Source organism: Chroicocephalus ridibundus, chromosome 12 (assembly GCF_963924245.1).
Source record: "Chroicocephalus ridibundus chromosome 12, bChrRid1.1, whole genome shotgun sequence".
NCBI classification, from domain to species: Eukaryota; Metazoa; Chordata; class Aves; order Charadriiformes; family Laridae; genus Chroicocephalus; species Chroicocephalus ridibundus.
Window position 1 is genome coordinate 936127 of NC_086295.1, and position 19195 is coordinate 955321.

The 19195-nt window shown below is 46.5% G+C and overlaps 2 protein-coding genes across 3 annotated transcripts; one reads left to right on the plus strand and one right to left on the minus strand.

Moving 5' to 3' along the window:
* Positions 1 to 950: 950 nt before the first annotated feature.
* NELFCD (negative elongation factor complex member C/D) lies at positions 951 to 10835 on the plus strand. 2 transcript variants are annotated; one of them, XM_063349798.1, is made up of 15 exons: positions 951 to 1068; positions 1454 to 1569; positions 2050 to 2159; positions 3206 to 3315; positions 3639 to 3746; positions 4346 to 4498; positions 5266 to 5396; positions 5828 to 5993; positions 6645 to 6779; positions 7325 to 7464; positions 8144 to 8258; positions 8593 to 8688; positions 8912 to 9052; positions 9419 to 9548; positions 9944 to 10835. In XM_063349798.1, the coding sequence occupies exons 1-15, from the start codon at positions 1003 to 1005 to the stop codon at positions 9976 to 9978; spliced, it is 1752 nt and encodes a 583-aa protein (XP_063205868.1). In that variant the 5' UTR covers positions 951 to 1002; the 3' UTR covers positions 9979 to 10835. The 2 variants fall into 2 exon arrangements, with proteins under 2 accessions (XP_063205868.1, XP_063205867.1); XM_063349797.1 differs by lacking the exon at positions 9944 to 10835 and having other exon boundaries at positions 9419 to 9904.
* A 1766-nt stretch (positions 10836 to 12601) lies between these two features.
* Positions 12602 to 18273, minus strand: CTSZ (cathepsin Z). Its single transcript, XM_063349800.1, has 6 exons — positions 18082 to 18273; positions 17117 to 17280; positions 15209 to 15388; positions 14455 to 14605; positions 14021 to 14183; positions 12602 to 13564 (listed from the first exon to the last, which is right to left on the minus strand). Exons 1-6 carry the CDS (start codon positions 18219 to 18221, stop codon positions 13451 to 13453), a joined length of 912 nt encoding a protein of 303 aa, XP_063205870.1. The 5' UTR covers positions 18222 to 18273; the 3' UTR covers positions 12602 to 13450.
* Between the last annotated feature and the right edge of the window lie 922 nt (positions 18274 to 19195).

Consider the following 19195-nt stretch of genomic DNA (forward strand, 5'->3'; position numbering starts at 1 on the left):
CACGCAGCGCAGGGCTCTCCGCCACCCAGAAATGACACCAGCCACTGTCATGCTGATAGTGTTATTTATAGGGACTACAGTTGGTTTATTAAGATTTTTTTAGATCAAAGACTTCAGGATTTTGTCTTAGGCTAAAAGTAACCCCCCAAAAATTTGTTTGTGATGAGAAAAGGCAGAATGTTAGTGTTACTCTCTGGCAAGTTTTGGGTACTCCCCAAGAGTTACACCAATGCTGGTCCTAAAACTTTCCCACGAAAATCTGCTCCTAAAAATCCTACCACTTAGATTGCACCAAAGTTATCTTCCCTGTTCTTTTTCTTTTCCCCCTACTTGTCAGTTTTTTTCAGTTCTACCCTCACATTTGGTCATTCCTATGAACTTGTTGCTGTGTTCGATGTCCTCCCCACGCCCCAGGCGGTGCGAGGACACGGCCCTTACACAAGGAGCAACACCCCTTTCTCCCTCTTCCCTGCCATCCCGGTCCGCGCTGGGAGCCTTTGGGAGGGTTAGTGGGGAAGGGAAGTTTGCTTTTAAATCCCCACTGGCTTCTTTTTCCCTTCTGGCTGTATTTGTCCCCTCAGACTGTATTGGCTCTGCCTCGGCCCTCCGGCAATGGCTGCCCGGGGCGGGAGGGAGCGGCGCCCGGCGGCGGGCCCGCGGCTCTCCGCCTCCGCCTTTCATTTCTACCTGCGGCCGCTCGCTCGTGGCCGGTTTCCGCCGCCCCTCCCCAGGCACCGGCCTCCCCGCCGACGCCTGCGGTGACGGCCGCCCGGCCCCGCCGCCCCTGTCAGCGCGCTCCGGGGCGGGAGACTCCCCGCCGGCCCCAGCGGCTGAGAGGGGACGGGTGTCCCCGCTCCGAGGGCCGCCGCCGCAGCGATCCCCCGCCTCAGCCCGGCCCCGCACGGCGGCGGCCGCCTCAGGCTGCCGCCACCCGCCATTGCGCGCGGCCCCGCCCCGCTTCCGGCCGGCGCGTCCCCGTCCCGGGGCGGGGCGGGAGGAGCCATGGAGGACGCCGATTACCTCGAGGGCAGCGCGGCGGAGTGGGGCAACGAGGCGGACGGAGGGGCGGTGAGCGGCTGCCCGGCGGCGGGCCCGGGGCGGCCCGTGAGGGGAGCGCTGGCCCCCGCGCCGCCCCCGGAGCGGAGCGCTCTCCCGGGGCACGCCGTCTCGCACGGGGGTCCCTGGGGCCTGCGGGCGGGGCAGCCGCGGCTGGGCTCCGGCCGGGGCCAAAAGCGCGGCGGCGGGCGGGGAAGCCGGCCCGGCCCGGCCCTGCGGCGGGGCCCGGAGCTTGGGCCGGTCGGGGAGGGGGAAAACAACGGCGAGTGGCGTTTGCCCGGGTCGCTCGCTGTGGGGAGCCGCCGTGCGTGGCTTTCTGCGGGCAAAACCAGCCGAAGTAGGGGAGTAGAGGGGGAGTCGGGACGGGGGCTGGCTGACTGGGCTGTGCTTGCGATAGCAAGACGATGAAGATGGAGAGGGAGAAGATGATGCTGAAGTGCAGCAAGAATGCCTGAAGAAATTTTCAACCCCAGACTACATAATGGAGCCGTCTATATTTAACACGTTAAAGAGGTGAGTGTAGCCTCATGTGTGTTATGGTGCATGGCATGTGTTGCAGATGCCTGTAGTGTAGATAGGGCCTGTAGCAACAGGACAAGGGGTCCTGGTTTTAAAGTAAAAGAGGGAAGATTTAGACTGGATAAACGGAAGAAATGTTTTGCACTGAGAGTGGTGAGCCCCTGGCCCAGGTTGCCCAGAGAAGCTGTGGATGCCCCAGCCCTGGAAACATTCCAGGCCAGGTTGGACGGGGCTCTGGGCAACCTGCTCTAGTGAAGATGTCCCTGCCCAAGCCAGGGGGTTGGACTAGGTGGCCTTTAAAGGTCCCTTCCAACCCACACCGCTCTGTGATTCTGTGCAGTCTTATCACTTTGTATGGAAGTGTGTGTGAAAATAGATAAATGATGCGATTGTTTTCCCTTTGTTCAGAGTTCAGTTGGTTTGGGGTTTTTTTAATATGACTTTCAAATAGTTCTTTTCCAATCCTTTCATCAGATATTTCCAAGCAGGAGGTTCTCCAGAGAATGTTATCCAGCTCCTCTCAGAAAACTACACTGCAGTGGCGCAGACTGTAAATTTGCTGGCAGAGTGGCTCATTCAGACAGGTATGATAAATGATACAGTATAATTTGGGTCTATAGTCTTTCTTTTGTCAGAAATATCTGAATTGGTGACAAATTTGATCATACTCAGAAAGCGGATCGTTATAAAGTTGTTATCCTGTATGTGACTAAATTCTTTTTAATAATATGTTTATTCTGCTCAGAGAATAAGTGACCTGTTGATGAATATTTTGTAATGCCCACAAACTGTATTATAACGGGTAGTGTAGTTGAAGCAACTGCATGAACTATAGTGTCTTTTTGTTTTCATGCGCAAGGGTACTGTTACATAGATGGTGTTAGCAATATTTGATGTTTTGTAATAGTATTATATAATTAATACTGAAAACACAAATACCTTATTACTAGTCACAGTTCCCTTTCAGTTGATCAGTGGTTAGACGGAAGGTTCTCGTGGATGCCAGTGTTCTCCGAGACAAGAATTCTGTGTTGCCAGTCTGCTTATGAATTCTTCAGCAGCCTCTTGCAAGACATGCCTAGCATTATCTTGTGGTATCTTTGTGCTTAGCTAGTATGAACTTTTGTTTACAAACTATCAGAATTACTATAATCTGGGAAGTGTAGAACTACTTATTACTACTTTGTGCGTTGTTTTGTAGTATGCTGTCAAAGCTACTGATAGCCAATATATTAAAAGGATGGACTTTAGTCTGTAGTAAGGTGGGTTTGTGCACCAACCCTGGTAATCCCTTTTGTGTTTAAGACACATGCATTTTGGTGTCGTGCCCAGTAACAGTCTCGTGAGATGACTGGTGTTGCTGTTTGCATGACTGCTGAAGCGAGCAAGAGGAAAAGGACTAGTGTAACCTGTCTGTGATCCTAAACAGTCTGCGTTTAGGAAAAAAAGATTGAGAATCTCTAAATCTGTCTGTTTAATTTTGGCTTGATGGTAGGATTGGTGGCTCTCCTCTCACCTTCTGCGTGTTGATAAATACCTGAGTAGTTTCTGTTCTTGTTGAAAATGTTAAGATGTTGCTGCTATGTTTGATTGGATTGCATCTGCCAAGTTTTTTGTTCCTTCTATACAGGTGTTGAGCCAGTGCAAGTTCAGGAGACTGTAGAAAACCATTTAAAGAGCTTACTTATCAAGCATTTTGACCCTCGGAAAGCAGATTCCATCTTTACAGAGGAAGGAGAGGTGTGCATGGAATCCATGTTGCTATCTTTACATGAGTGGATCCTACATAGATGCCTTCATCCGATGGAGTAGTAGATGGTGGGGGAAGGGAAATCATATCTTCAAATCTCTGGTTAAGAAACAACTGGCTTCAGAAAACCAGCTGTGTCTTACTGGAGTCCTCAGAGGCTTAGAGAGCTTAGAAGCTTTGCCTGCTGCATCCTCCTTCGTAATAAAGTCCTGTATGACAACTCGCAGGACTCCCGAGAGGTTAAAAGCCTTATTTTAATGATCTCCACATCTAGATATTCTTACATTTCTCTCTATTGTTCCGATCTTTTCAGACTCCAGCCTGGCTTGAGCAAATGATAGCACATACTACGTGGAGAGATCTCTTTTACAAGTTGGCAGAAGCCCATCCTGACTGTTTAATGCTTAATTTTACTGTGAAGGTAGTATACTCAAGTGTAATAAGTGAGAATACCCATAAAGGGCTTATTGTTCTGGCATCAAGTATTGGCTGTGGTATCTTGCCTGTATCTTTTATGTATTCCTGCATAATGCTGCTTATTCAAACATCAGAACAGTACAAATACATGTTGGTGGGAGGAATTATGTTACAGGTTGCAAGTAATAAGTGTAGTTTCCTGGTCTGAAGCACTGCTTCCTGAGGGTTTTTGTTGTCTGTTGGTTTTTGGTCGTGGTGGTGTGGTTTTTGTTTGGGTTGGTTGTTTTTTTTCTTTGATCTGTTTTTGAAAATTGTGAATTTCTGGTGCAATGGAACATTTCAGTCAGTTTTATATATTTCTGTGACAGGGAAAGAATGTTATATATCTTGGTGTGGTCTGAAGTATTCTTATATCATTATGGTTTACTTTTTTTGCTCCATCTTTACCCGTTTCCTTTTCTATAGTCTAAAAGATGAACATGAATTCCAGTAAGTGTATGCAGAGGCACATCTTACATTCTGTGTGTTCTTCTAGGCTTGTTAGAATATCTGAAATATAAATGTAAATAATAGGAGTTTTCTGTGATGTTTTTGGTTTTGTAGCTTATATCTGATGCTGGATATCAAGGGGAAATAACCAGTGTTTCAACAGCTTGTCAGCAACTGGAAGTGTTTTCCAGAGTCCTGCGTACATCTCTGGCAACAATTTTAGATGGAGGAGAAGAAAACCTTGAAAAAAACCTCCCTGAGTTTGCTGTAAGTTGTTTTGTTTTTTTTTTTTTTTTCTTTTTTCGCAGAAAGAAAATAGTGTTTTCCTTTCTGGTTAGGATATACAAATCATTACAGGATTGTAGAGAATCTTGACGGCTTATCAAGTCTTACAAAATTTTATGAGGAGGAGGTGTATCTGAGTTCAAAAATAAAATTTGTGCTTTTTGATCAGTCTGTGACAAAGAAATCCTTGGGTTGCTTGTGTGACAATTCTTATATTTATTAAATGGATTGTAAAAAGGTGAAGGTAGAACTGTTGTCTCCCACATTTAATGTAAGATCTAAAGATCAGTCTAGTCAGTCCCCTGGCAAATTAAAATAGTGTTTTTTATCATCCACGTCAGTGTGAAAGTGCCATCTAAATCAACCCAGCATGTGTTCTCTGTTGTGAAACAGCATAATGACTTTTGGATGGCTTTGTACTTCTCTTACACTTAAATATTGCAGAGAAAGTACTGAGTGTAAGTAGGATAGAATTTCATCTCAATTTTGGCATTTAAGAAACAAAATTCTCCATTTAGCCATCTCTTCTTGCATGCTATGAATGCCTATCGATACTGTGCTTCTTGATACTTCCTTCTTGGCTGTTGGGTTTTTGGTTTTCTTGCATAGTTGTTTGTGTGTTGGTTTTGGTGTTTTTCCTTTGATCAGTAGATTTCAGTTAAATCTTTGCAATTGTGGCAATGTAATCCCAGAAGCATACTTGCATGTTTCTTGTTGACTGGTAAGATTTTTGATGTGTGCTTCCACAGAAGATGGTGTGCCATGGAGAACATACGTATCTCTTTGCTCAATCTATGATGTCCATATTAGCTCAAGAAGAGCAAGGAGGGTCAGCTGTCAGACGGATTGCTCAGGAGGTTCAGCGATACGCTCATGAGAAGTAAGTGGCAGTTACATTATTAGTGAAATGTCAGTCACTGGAATGTGTAAACTGCTGTCTCTTGCTCGGTCTCGATTGCCTTTTACCAGCAAAAGGAGAATTCTTAGCTGCAACAGAGCGGTTCTTGTAGCAAGCTTTAATGCATAGAGCACCAGAAAAGTTCAGTGTCATGTGCTGGGAGAGCTGAAATAAGAGGAGTAAAGAATTGAATTTTCTGTCTATAAAAAAAAAAAAATTATTTTTATTATTCTACAAATATTTTAGAAACAAACAATGGAAATACAGGCCTATTTCTATAAATTACCCAAGATAAGGCGTTCTGCCCTAAGGCATTCCGTGCCATAGGAAGTGCCTTGTTGACTCAGTGAGGCTAAAACTAAAACGTCCAAATCAAGCAAATAAGCTGTTGTGTGTGTTTGCTCTTCACCTAGAGGCCATGACGCTAGTCAGATCACTTTAGCACTGGGTACTGCAGCCTCCTATCCTCGAGCGTGCCAGGCTCTCGGTGCGATGTTGTCCAAAGGAGCGCTGAATCCAGCCGATATCACAGTCCTGTTCAAAATGTTTACAAGCATGGACCCGCCTCCAGTAGAACTGGTTAGTAGTTGTCTTTTTATAACCTCTGAAACTTCACTAGCGCTCAGAAATATGAGCTCTTGTTGTGCTAAATGCTGTATCGACACGAAATAGAAGTTAGCACTAGACTCATCCCTCTATAATTTTAAATAATGTCTACATGTGAAACTACTACTGGTATTCTGTTTTGCACTAGCTTCCTGATTGGTTTTATTTTTTAATCATTCCAAGTTGTCTTTTTACGTATAATTAAATTCATTAAAAAGTTCTCGATAGGAGATAAAGATGGCAAGGAATTAGTTAACTTCTTTTAACAAAAAAATAAAAAATGCTTAAAAAACCCACCCGGTTTTGCAGTTTGTTTTAAGCAGGCCTAAATGGCACTTTCACATTTCTCGCCGCCTCCTTCTAAGGTGGGTTCTGGTAAGAATGGTGGTGTTTAGATACTGTAGCAATATAGTCTGTAACTGTTTCCTTTGTTTGTTTGTTTGGGGTTTTTTTGTTTCTTTGTTTCATCAAAAGTTTGGGTTTCTTCAGAAAACTATCTAACCTACTCCCAAGGGGGAGTGCGTTGTATCTCATTCTGTGCAAGGTGTATCAGATGCAAAAACTATATTTTTAGTCACCTCTCGTAATTCCCAGGCTCTAATAAACTGTTCATTTTCTTCACAGATTCGAGTACCTGCCTTTCTGGACCTCTTCATGCAGTCGTTGTTTAAGCCAGGTGCTAAGATCAACCAGGACCACAAACACAAATATATTCACATACTGGCGTATGCAGCTAGTGTAGTAGAGATGTGGAAAAAGGTGATGTTCAGCTCTGTGAATAGCGTTATTTTTACCTACAGTGGCCTGATTGTGCCAAAGAAAATCTTATGGTCGTGAAGTTACTCAGTTTAAAGCAATATATTCAGTTTAATTTATTTATTTTAATATGAAGTGTTTCTGGTTTCAACAGAAGTTACCAAAAAATGTAGATCCAGATGATCAAATAGTACTATAAGAGTCTGAGTGCACTGAGTGTTTTTGCTCTCTCCCCCCGCCCCCCCAAGGAAAAGATTATCAGCAGCAGTAGTGTCCTATTAGAACTCTATGTGTATTCCTCCTCAGAGGAAGAGAAATTTAATTCTCTGAAGCGGATAAAGTAATTCTTAGGGAATTAAGTAAAGCAAACATCTCTGTATCCATGTGCTTCAGCTCATCGATAATTAGCTCTTCTGAAACTTGTGTTTGAGCCTAGGTTTTGAGAAATGTGATCTTGGGCTTATCACAGGTTACAATTCCTTTCCTTAAATAACCACAGGCATCCTGTGTATTCATGACCCTTGCATTCAAACTTTGCAATTTTTCAGAACAAAAGAGTCAGCATAAACAAGGATGAACTCAAGTCAACTTCAAAAGCCATTGAAACCGTTCACAACCTGTGTTGCAATGAGAACAAAGGAGCATCAGAGTTGGTCGCAGAACTGAGCACTCTCTACCAGTGCATCAGGTGAGCAGAGACTGGTCCCGGGCCCCAGCTGTTGGAAGGGAAGTGTTGGTTAGGGGAGGCAGTGCTGCTGAAGGGAAGTGCCTTTGTGGGCCGCTCTGTGAGAACATCCTCACTGTAGAACACGTGAAGTTGTGGTCTGAAAGCAGCTTTCAAAATCGTACATCTGACTCTTTGGAATCTTTCTCATGAGGACACATATTCTGGTCTCCACAGACAACTTGTCCTTCTTGTGTCACAGAACGTGCCTTTCTCTGCCATTGGAAAAACATGAGAGATTACTTTGTCTTCTAATAAAGCTTTCCTAGCAATAGATGTGTCCTTTCCTCTCCTCTTAAAAGTATGAAATAGCAGATATTGAATAAACTGGAACAAACTCAGAGTGTACGTGAATTTTGCTGCCTATTTCTTGCATTTTGTGCTGAACCGGGAGTGTCTGTAGAAAGAACTTTCCTCCAAACTACTTCTGATGTGCTGGCAACTTTTCAAGCAGAACTCTTTTATCTTTATGAGTTCTGCTCTAAGTTAAACTGAAGCTCTAGCAACCATTAGAATATACTGAAAGTTTTGTTTTGTTTTGTTTTTTTAATTTACTGGGAGTTTTTTACTTGGGCTTTTTTGTTGTTGTTGTTTTGGGGTTGTTTTTTATGCTCCTGTGCTAAAGTGATCTCTCTTTCTGTAGGTTCCCAGTGGTGGCAATGGGTGTATTAAAGTGGGTGGATTGGACAGTGTCAGAACCACGGTACTTCCAACTGCAGACTGATCACACCCCAGTCCATCTGGCATTATTGGATGAGGTAAAAGCCTATATAAAACCTAGCTGGAGAGTAAAAAGTTTTGATGCTTGTAGTAGGAAGTGCATCCAGTTCACTGAATGTCTATCACGTACAGTAAGTCAGTAAATACGCAGAGATGAGTCTGTTTCTGGTCAGAGTTAATTACTTGTTTTTATCACCTCAGCATTATTTACCCTAGGAAAACTTAGGCATCAAAGAAAGAAACGGTGGAATACTTTTTCTAAAAGAATTTACAACTGGTGCTGAACATCAGTGTAAACTCATCTAATAAAATGTGCTGCTTTGGTTTTTAAGTAGAAGTTCTGAGGATCTAGCTTTCCTGTCTTGTTTGCAGATCAGTACGTGCCATCAGCTGCTTCATCCCCAAGTTCTACAGCTTCTTGTCAAGCTTTTTGAAACAGAACATTCGCAGCTTGATGTAATGGAGCAGGTGATTCTCAAAGGATTCGGTATTTGTGTTCTTTTGTATTAGTTACGCTTATGCAAGACAACAGCTTTTGCTGTCACAGCGGTTTTAAGAGTTTCATTTAGGAATGTGGTCATGGCTAAAAAGTAACACAGCGGATGTTGAATCAATAAGAACGAGCAGTAAAAGTGGCACAATTCTGAGAGGAAGTTCTAATCTGTTGGTTCTTCCCTCCCCGCACTATCAGCTGGAGCTGAAGAAGACTCTCTTGGATAGAATGGTGCACTTACTCAGTCGAGGATACGTCCTGCCCGTCGTCAGCTACATCCGCAAATGCCTGGAGAAGCTAGATACCGATATCTCGCTCATCAGATACTTTGTTACAGAGGTCAGCAGCGAAAATTGTGTTTACTAACATAGAGAAATAAACTCTAATATCAATTGTTTGTGTTTGAATATTAAATCGGCTTACCTCAGATTCAAAAATATTCCAAGATAAGAGATCAGATTCTGAGCAATGTATGTAATATCAGTATTTCCTAGGACGTGACTTAGTCCTGCTCGCTCCTGACTTCTGAAAGTATTAAGGTACTGGATAGAGTACTGCAAGAATACTTAATTTATTACTTGTGTGGAGAACAAGAGGTCTTAGGCGCAACTACCTGTATGCTTTCAAGACTGGTATTGTGAATTAAATATTGTCCCTACTACCCCTCTAACTGGAAGAATAATCCATCTCTGTCTGCGCTTTCAGGTGCTGGATGTGATTGCTCCTCCATATACCTCAGACTTTGTACAGCTTTTTCTTCCAATCTTGGAAAATGAAAGTATTGCAGGTACTATTAAAACAGAAGGAGAACATGATCCGGTCACTGAGTTCATAGGTAAGTCACATTTATTCCTTGCATTCCTGCTTCCTTTTGTATTTGTTGCAACTTGTAAATAATGTTCAGGAGGAGGATTGCTAAAAATAGGAATGCCTACCAGATATTTTCACGGATAACTTCCCTTTTCAGGGCCTATGTTTAGCAATTTTCCTTTGATCAAGAGTGTCTGGGTAGTAGTGAGAAACTTGGAGACAAATACTGGGTTTTGAGAACTAGCACAGAGTAGTGAGGAAAGGATAGGAGTGTATGACAGACTGCTTCCCTTCCTATCCTAAACCAAACACATCTGTCCAGACCCTAAAACCCTAATTATCTACGAAATGCAAAAATCCACATGCAAACAAATAAATCAGAGTAATGTACTGAACACTTTTTTTTTTTTTCCTTTTAAGCTCATTGCAAATCTAACTTTATTATGATGAACTAAGAAGTGGAAAACATCAAGAATGCAGAGCACATGATCACTACTTTGCTGTACTCTCTGCCAGTAAGATTCACAGCAGCAAAAAAAACCCCAAACCACCAAAACCAACAAACCCGAAACAAGGAAGAAAGGGCAGAAGGGCATTTGATTGACCTGTGTGGGGACCTTGAGCTTCATATCAGAGGACTGTTAATGTACTTCAGAAAATGGAATAATAGTGAAGGATTTTCTGTATAAATCTGAACATTCTGATGGCAGGGGGTAGCAGGAGACAAACAGATTTATTTCAAAGAATGTTATTTTGGTTATTTGCAGAATTTGTCAATGATTCTTTGTGTAGTGTAAAAACCTGAAGAAGGGGGAATGTAGTTCCTACTAAAACCACTTTGCAGATAGTTCTCTGAAGACTAAATTTGAACGCTTTAGGTTTCCACAACTAGGAATTTGTGTGACTGGCTCTGTGCTGCAGAGAAGCCACAACGCCTCTTTCTCACCTTTGCATTGTATTAGAATTCTAAATATCCTACATATTTACTGCTATGAAGAAAACATTTTGTGTGATGCAAGTGGAGTTATAACAATCAAGGTTAGTTTTGTATTAACAGATGAATCCTATGTGAGTGTGTTATCTTTAAGAATCTATTTTTGTTAAATAGGTGCATCAGGTGTTACTGGTAAGTTTCATTACCATCTCTAAATTCTACGCTGTCCAAAAATACGAATGTGTGCAGAAATTGCATTACTGCTTGTTGTGGCTTCGTTTTTATACTTATCTCTACTCTGTCCTGGTCGATGCCAAACAGTGGGGGATACACCCAAGATTATAACTTACCTTTAAATAAAGGTTTTTTTCTTTTTCAGAGATTTCTTTCAAAGTTTCATTAAGACCGCTCTTTCTTTCTGTTCACGGGGCTGGATTTCCCTGTGTACGGGCAACTACTGTTTGTTTACAGGTGAGGGGTATAGACAAGCCCATTGTGCTTTTCCAAGCACATCTGTTTTCTGAAGAACCTGCTTTCTGAAAGACGGTATAATTTTTAGGTCCAAGTGGATGTACGTTTAAAAAGGAAATCACTTTGTTCTTCTCTGTTGTCAGTGATTCATGAATGAGAATTCTAAGCTACCACAATAATTCTTGGAACAGCAGCCAGCCGTGTAGATTCTTATCTCCTTATAAGAAGGAGCGCATCTTCCCTTTCCTCCGCCAGCCCCTCACGTACATACTCCACAGCGACTGCGCTTACTCTAACAGTGCTCTCGTCGGCTTCAAGCACAGCCTGAAAAGGGCACAACTTGCTTCTGCAGAAGTGTTCTGAACTTCTTTGCACATCTTTGAATAGAAGATGTACCATCGTTCTAGCTAACTCCCGCCATTTACTATGAAAAGTAGGTCTCGTGCAAGTGTATTTTAGGTTGAATTAGCATGCAAGTTTGGCTGGTTGTAGCCCCTGACTTCGTTTCTTTGGAATTAATTAGAAACACTTCGCCCTATAGAGCTTCAGTTTAGGATGTATCGTCTTTTAGTGGTAATCAAGAGCAGTTTGTTCCTGTGTCCCTTGCAAATTTGCTAGCTGTTTAAACAAGGTACACTTCTGCTTTCCTCTGTGCTCAAGCTTGGTATCGCTTCCTCAAACATTTGAGTTCCTCTCTGCTTATCTACATAGGTGAATTTTAACTAGTTAAAACTTCCATGATGCTGCGATCAGTACTGTCATACTAACGTGTCCTTATCTCAATGGAACTTACATCGCAGCAGGCACTGCAGCTTGCCCCCGTTCATTTTTATTGGCACTATGTGGAAAAGCAAAGCCAAGGAGACAAATGGAAGTCTCTCTTCTGCTTAGATTTAAATGTGTATTACTGTCTTTCATGCTTAAGAGGCGAATGGTGGATGACAAACACCTACTGATCAGAGTATGATTCTTTTGTGTAGGAAGCCAAAACTGGGCCCACATGAACCAGAAAAGTCAGTCTTTGAAGTCCCCTAGCCTACTGGATTATGGCGTAACCTCAGGTTTAAAACATGTTCTCATTGTCACAAAACTAAAAGCTGTGCTGTTTGAGACCGAAATGATCAAAATAGCACAACCACCTCGGCTCCATCCGAGACACTAGCAGTCTTACTCTTGTGTGGGTCTTCACCATTCTGCCAAACTTATCTTCTGATTAGGAGCAGACTTCTTTCTTACACAGTTGCAGAAACTACCACCTGGAAGGTAGCAGATAATAGAGTTTCTGGAAAGACTTTGTTTTCTTCCTCTGCACCACTAAAAAGCTTTAACTTTCAAGTTTGAGTGAGGCATAATTCACAGGTTGGTTTGATTTAGGGTAGGTTTTGGAGATGGACATTTGAGTGATGTTCTGCAACATCTGAATGTCTCTTCTCTCCCCTGCTTGTTGAAGTTGGATGCTTTCTTGTAGCTTGTATCTTAACCGCTGGTGTGGGTAGAGGTAGTGTAATGTGAGTTTTTGTTTGAGCCAACCCTTTCACAAGAAAAAATCCAGTAAAAGCAGTACCATCCTGGGCCAGCTTCAGGTCGCTAGTCTGCCACGTGAGACTGCTTGTTAGGTACGATAGAAGACTACCAAAAACATGTATTAATAAGCTCTTATAATACACATACAGTCATGTAAAAGTCCATTTATTAAATGCAATTACCAATGCTAGTTAGTAACATTTGATATGGCACTGATTTGCCACTTAGAAACTGTCTCAGTTTTAAGGAAGAGAATTTGCTACCGTTCTTCAAATCAGCAAAGAGTTCTGGCTTGTGGCAATTTATACCCTACTGCTTTAGGAGAAAAATGGCACAGCCAATCACGTATTAAAGCAAGGAATTTGAGCAAAGACAAGACTAATTAAATAACTAAGAAATATTTAGACTTTTGTCTTTTGATCAAAGTAATTCCTGTTATATCATTTTGGTTGGATAAAAGCAACTGCATTATATGAGGCTTTCGACAGCAGCTTCACCAGGAGGCCAAGGGAACAGAGGATTTAGTTTTTTGAATACATCGTGTCCACACTTAGCTGTTTTGTTGTCCGCATCGCTGTGAGATGATACTTGCTCAATACTGTTAGAGAATTTAATATAAGCTCTAGACCCAAATATTGAGTATAGTTTTTCCTTCCCAGTATGTCTACCTAACTTATATTTTAAAAAACTATACAGGGATTTACATACAGAGTTTCCGTGATTAAGTCAGTATGATTTAAATACTGCGCATCAAGGCAGACAACACTTTCATGGGTAAATTACTTTTTTTAAGTTGTAAATTATCTAAAGGCAGCTCTGTATTTATTTGGCTTTGAAGACATTGCGTGTGGCTATCTATCTGGGCTAGTCTTGCAGAACTGCCTGATGGTGTTGAACTGTGAAAGAGTTTTAGATGACGACTATGTAAACAAAAAAAGGTGGTGCTGGGAAGCTTCCACACGTAGTGGTTCCTAAACAGAAAGACGTACGCTAGAGCATCAAGGAAGTATAGGATCTCCATACGCACAGTCCTCTTCAATAGCAAGATTGTACTGGCCTCCTCTTCCACCTTTGTATGCACTTGTCACAATTCTCAGCCACCCTCTTTCACCCTGTAAAGAATTAATTTGCATTGTGAGTTAGAAAACGTATGCTGTCGAGTCTCTCCTGTCATCCAAATATAAATGACCTCCAAGTGAACGTAGGAGTTCACTGGAGATGGGTTCATGGGGGCAGTCTGCTTTGCTGAGTTTACAGCCCCCTCATCCATTCCAGCTGCGGGACTTCACTTCTGCCTACAGCTACAGCAATTTACAGTTGCCCATAGCAGGAGCCGCATGTCCTTGGAAGGGTAGCATTTGGGATTGAGTTGAAATGACTCAAGTAACAGTCTGAATACTCTTGTCTTCAGATTAGTTAGGTTTCATTTTTTAATTGCTAGTCTAGCTCAAAGAAAGTTTTACTTTTCTTATCCCCAGGCTCGCCTTGCAGCGTCCTCTTTCCAGGTGAAAAACCCCACCTTTCCTCTGCAGTTGTTGTGCAGACGTGTTTGTCCCATGTTTCCTTACCCAGGGTTCGCCCCATGAGTTACGAACAATCCAGTATTCTGTTCCATTTTCCACGCCCCAGCCAGCCACGGACACGATGTGGTTCACCACAGGCGAGGGGTTGTACTCGCTATAGAGTCCTCCGGTGTAAGCATCCAGCTTCTCAGTAGCCATGATGCCACAGCTGTAACAAAACAGAGAAAGCGTTTTTTATACAAGGGGATCAGGGCAGGGGCCTGGCTGAAAAACTACTGGTTTTCTTGCATTTTGACTTCAGAGCTCAGTTTATCTACAAACAAGCTAAAGTCTGCACATCAGTGCAGAGCTGCCAACACGGGCTGGAGCGGAGAAGTACGTTTCAGGCAGTAGACTGAGTCTCAAGTATTTCAATCCCTGTATTTCTAGTAGACAAACAATTTCTTTTTTCACCATTCAAGACTTTTTTTTTTTTTTACCTAATTGGTCCATTAGCATAGATTTCTGCCATCATTTTTTCTCTCCCACTGACAGAGCCATAGTCAGCAACTTTCCAGAGCGTGTAGTTCTTTATCACATGGCATTCTCCAAAAGTGACGCAAGTTCCACACTGGTTAAACTTCTTACACTCTACAAAAGAAAAGTGAGATAATCACTGCAAGAGAATGCTTTTCATCAAGTGAATTAATGATACAAGACTAGGCTTTGTTTTCTTTTAACTTATTTGAGGCAGATATTAACAACTTAAGAGTAAATACTGATACACACTCTTTCTGCAAACCACATTACAAGTCCCTACAATCGCTAGTTGTTATTCTTCACTTCACAGGCGTAAGTGCTTTGATGAGGAAACGTTTCAGATGTGCTTCTCTCTAGATGCAGACACTATTCCAGTCACGCGTGGCCAGACAAAAGTTACTTTTCTCCTTTGTTTAGCTTGAAGTGACACTTGTAAATATTTCAGTATATCAGAGATTGTATATCACGGATTTAAGAGATTAAGTTAAAACAATTTAGCTGTGCAAACTTGTCTGGGCATGATTTAACACTCTGCTGTCTGGCTGGAGACAAGAGACACGCCGCCTGTAAAGAAAACCTGTTCTGTCAGTCAAACGCAAAGGCAGGAACCAGCACCATGGAAACCCAAGAAACTACTTTTTTTTTTTTTTTTTTTAAATTAAGATCTGCTAAACCTGGGATGAAACCTGACAGCAAAGCAAATGAGCATCGTACTTTGATCCTTAGCTTGGTAGTTGTTGCAGGTCTCGTCTGGAATGCCATGGTCGTGGGCGTACTTCCACACGCCCGCGTGGTCTCCACCCTCGCAGGATCCGGCATCGGCGCAGTCGATCACGTTCTGAACAGAGAGGTAGGCAGAAGGCCACGCACCTTTTCTCTTTATGTTGATTCGATCTGTAGGGATAAGAAATCGGGTTTTGTTGGTGGAATACGTGGGTGGTTACACACTGCAATTAGTGTTCAAACTCTCTGCTCCGCCGAGCCCGTGACTGTGTGCAGGCACCAGCGCTTGTGGCTGGAAAAGCCCCTGCTGCCGGCAGCGGGGCACACGGCGGGACCCAACTCAAACCAGCAGCCTGGGTTACTGGTGTGGGCTTGTATTAGAAGCTTTTTCCATTAAAAACTCAGCAAACATACGCAGATGAGTAAGATCTGTTTAGAGCCTTGAAGTGCCCCTTTAATTCATGTCACAGCTTCTGAAAGCTTCCAGATCTGTTTCTGGCTTTGACAGCAGTTTTCAAATACACATCATAAAGGCAGCTCTCGCTGCTCTCTACAGGAGTAGATTTATGCATAAACCCACGCAGAGGGTCACAAGCCCGTCCAGCCCAGGTCTCTGGCTCCCAGACACACTCTTCACAAACTTAAAGCAAGGAAAAGCTTTCTGAAGTATATCCTTGCTGTTGTGTCAACGTCTCGCTGTTATCCTGCCATCTTGGACAGGCATCGCCGCTTTGCTGCCTTATTTTGTCAGAAAGGACTAGCTTACTTGGCAGAAAAGCTTCCTGATGAGTATTTATAAACTGCCGCTCCCCGTGCATTAACAGTCTTAGCTGATGCTGCTGTAGTACTTTTAATCCTATTAGTGCTAACAACGCCCGGCTATACTTGGGAGGACGGGGAGGGGTTATCCCAGTCGCTCTTCCCCCAACAAGAGAAGGAATGAACACTTCAGCTATTCCCAGCAGTTCAGAAAAAACACCCTGATTTTTAAAGTCCACCTTTTATGCTTATAAAGATGCACATAGTGGCATACCTATGGGTACAATTAAGCTTTAAGCAAAGTTCTATAATTAAATATTTTACCTGTCCTAGTACTTCACTACCTCATGGCAGGTTTCATACATGCCTGTATTCTTGTACTGCTTAAGAACGGATCCTTTCGCGATTCCCGCTGCCTGCTCACACCTGCCTTGTCTTCCCCTTCCTGCACAGTTTCCTCTGTTTCTCCTCCATGGTTAATGCCCTGACAGCCCCCTGCACACACAGTGCTTCTGCAGCATGGTACTGCTGCGGGCAAATCATCACGTATCCTCTCTAGAGAGAATATTTCTCCAATTGAAGCAAAACCCTACTTCCCTTTTCCCAAGAAAAAGGCTGACAGAAAGCTCTCTGCTGTCCGTGCGCTGTGGTAGTTGGGGCATTTGCATGCCAGGGCTCTTGAAGCCGATACCCTGCGGGCCTTTCCAGCGAAAGGCGACTTCTCTCGCTTCCTCAGATCCAGGCACGGCTGCAGCAGCCCCTTGCTGCTGTCGATGCCGTGCGACGGGCCGCGGTACCAAAAACGGGAAGGAGATGCGATAACTGCTTTCACATCTGCTGCTGCCATCACCACACTTCCGAGGGGGGCAGAAGCCCCCGCGCCTACTCCAGGGCGCAGTGCGGGTCCGGCAGGGGCTGTGACTGCGTTCCTTCTGCAGACAGCGTTTGAGCCGTGCCCCCCTCATGTGGTTCTGAGGATGGGGAGGGCCTCGCTGACGGCTTTGTCTGCTGAAACCAAACCTCACCTTCGGCTGGGGCATCCCCCTGCGCCTGCTGCATCCACACACCTCCCAGCCCGGGTTCTGCTGTGTCAGTCACTGGGGATGACGTGCCGGTTCCCGGGGGGGCGTCGGGCCGTACCTGCCAGGGCGCTGGTGCTGCCGTGAGCCCAGCAGGACCCGCAGTACCGGGGGATGTGCTGGTTCCGCGTGGTGCTGGCGAAGTTGACGCCGTTGACGTTCCTCCAGTCCCAGCTCCGGGGCAGCGCTGCCGCCCGCAGGGACTCGTGCGGGCGGGGGTAGGTCCTGCGGGGGCGGGGGGAAAGGCACCAGCTGCCGGGCTGCCCGTGCCGGTGCCCAGCGAGGGGCTCCGTGGATATTTGTGGGGTTTTTTTCCCCCCCAAAAAAACCGGCTTTCGGGGGTTTCGGAACGAGGCTGCGAGCGGCCGGCGCGGGTCACGTGACAGCGGACAGGGTGACCCGGCCCTGCCCGCGCCGCCTCGTGACCGCCGCGGCCACCCGGGAACCCCCGCCACCCCCCGGGGAGAGACCCCGGCCTCCCCCCGCACCGGGGAGAGACCCGAACCCCCCCGCGCACCGGGGAGAGACCCGAACCCCCGCGCACCGGGGAGAGACCCGAACCCGCGCACCGGGGAGAGACCCGAACCCCCCCCGCACCGGGGAAAGACCCGAACCCCCCCCGCACCGGGGAGAGACCCGAACCCCCCCGGCACCGGGACGAGACCCGAACCCGCGCACCGGGGAGAGACCCCGGCCTCCCCCCGCACCGGGGAGAGACCCGAACCCGCGCACCGGGGAGACCCTCCGACACACACACCCCCGCCCCGACCCACCCCGCGGAGGCCCCCGGGCCCCCCCCGCCCCGGGGAGACCCCCGAGCTCCCCCTGCGGCGGGGAAACTCCCCGAAGTGGGGAGACCCGCGAAACCCCCCGGGCGGCGGGGCCGGGGCCGCCCGCACCTGGGAGCCCCCCGAGGCCGGGCGATGCCGGGTTCGCAAAGCCCCGGTGCGGGCGGGCGCCGCGGCTGCCCCTGCCCCGGGCTCGGCTCCGCGCCGCCGCCGGGAGGGGGCCGGGGCCGGGTCTCACCTGAGGCCGGGGTCCCGGCGCGGGGCCGGCCTGTAGCAGCGCTGCCCCTCCCTGAAGTGGAGGCCGGCGCGGGCGGGGGCGCAGAGGCAGCCCCAGAGCAGCAGCAGGAGGGACGCGAGGCGGCGGGTCCGCTCCGCCATGCTGCGGCCGGCGGGGCTCCGGCGGGGCTGCGGGGCCGGGGCGGGCGGCGGGGAGGGGCCGGGGCCGGGGCCGGGGCCGGGCGGGGCGGGGCCGGGCGGGGCTCGGGCGGGGGTCGGGTCGGGGGGCGGGATGCGGAGCCTCCCTCGAGTTCCTTCTGTCGTGACCGAGGGGTGTCGGCTGGGAGCGGGACGGTCGCGGGGTCCCTCCTAATGGCAGCTAATTAACGTCTCGGGGGATGAGGAAGAGCGGGGGGGCGCAGGGAGCGGGGGGACCCGGGGGAGTCTCCATCGCACACCCGCCGAAGTGGAGCGATTCTGGTCACACGCACCCAGGAAAAAAGGGGGGGAAGGAGGAGCTGTTAGAGCGCTGCGGTGGCTGGGCGCGGAGCTGCAGTCGCCCGGGGCCTGGGGCAGGAGGGGGCTCGGGGCAGCAGCCCCTGGGTGACAGAGGTACGGGGTTCTTTGCCTTCGGCTGTGCCCTGCCACCGGCTGCTCTCGTGGAGGGGGCAGAACGGGGGGACCTTGGAGGGGCAATTTTGCTACTCCCGGGTTTTGAATTTCTCAAGCTCTTTTGTGCTACAGTTTACAAAGGAATTCAGGCCTGCGCCCATTTTCTGTACGCTATTCTTTAGGGTTCAGGACGTTTGAAGGTTCTTTACTATCTGCTACTTTCAATAGTGAAAGCCTGCAGGGGTTTAAGTGTCCGTGTGGGGGGGCTGCTGGTGCCTCTTCTCCATACGCTGGGTAGAGCGTTCATGTTTGGTAAACAGGTTTAGTAAACCGCAGCCAGTTCTTCCCTCCGAGCGGGTCTTCCTCAGCTCTCGGCACTTTCCACAAAAGGTGTGAGATTTATTAGCTCCATGTTACGCACAGAGAGACTGAGGCACCGAGACCGACAGCGGTGCAGGACCAGCCTGGCCACCGTGCTGCCGGCCATGGCAATCATCGATGGACTAAACGCAGCAGGGCCCCGT

Bases quoted from the DNA above. Each gene is read 5' to 3' on its own strand.
- NELFCD (XM_063349797.1), top strand. From the start codon at position 1,003: ATGGAGGACGCCGATTACCTCGAGGGCAGCGCGGCGGAGTGGGGCAAC. The intron at 4,499-5,265 runs GTAAGTTGTTTT...GTGCTTCCACAG, and splicing joins AAAACCTCCCTGAGTTTGCT to AAGATGGTGTGCCATGGAGA. The intron at 7,465-8,143 runs GTGAGCAGAGAC...CTCTTTCTGTAG, and splicing joins ACTCTCTACCAGTGCATCAG to GTTCCCAGTGGTGGCAATGG.
- CTSZ (XM_063349800.1), bottom strand. From the start codon at position 18,221: ATGGCGGAGCGGACCCGCCGCCTCGCGTCCCTCCTGCTGCTGCTCTGG. The intron at 17,281-18,081 runs GTGAGACCCGGC...CCGCCCCCGCAG, and splicing joins CGCCGGGACCCCGGCCTCAG to GACCTACCCCCGCCCGCACG. The intron at 14,606-15,208 runs GTACGATGCTCA...TTTCTTTTGTAG, and splicing joins CTACCAAGCTAAGGATCAAA to AGTGTAAGAAGTTTAACCAG.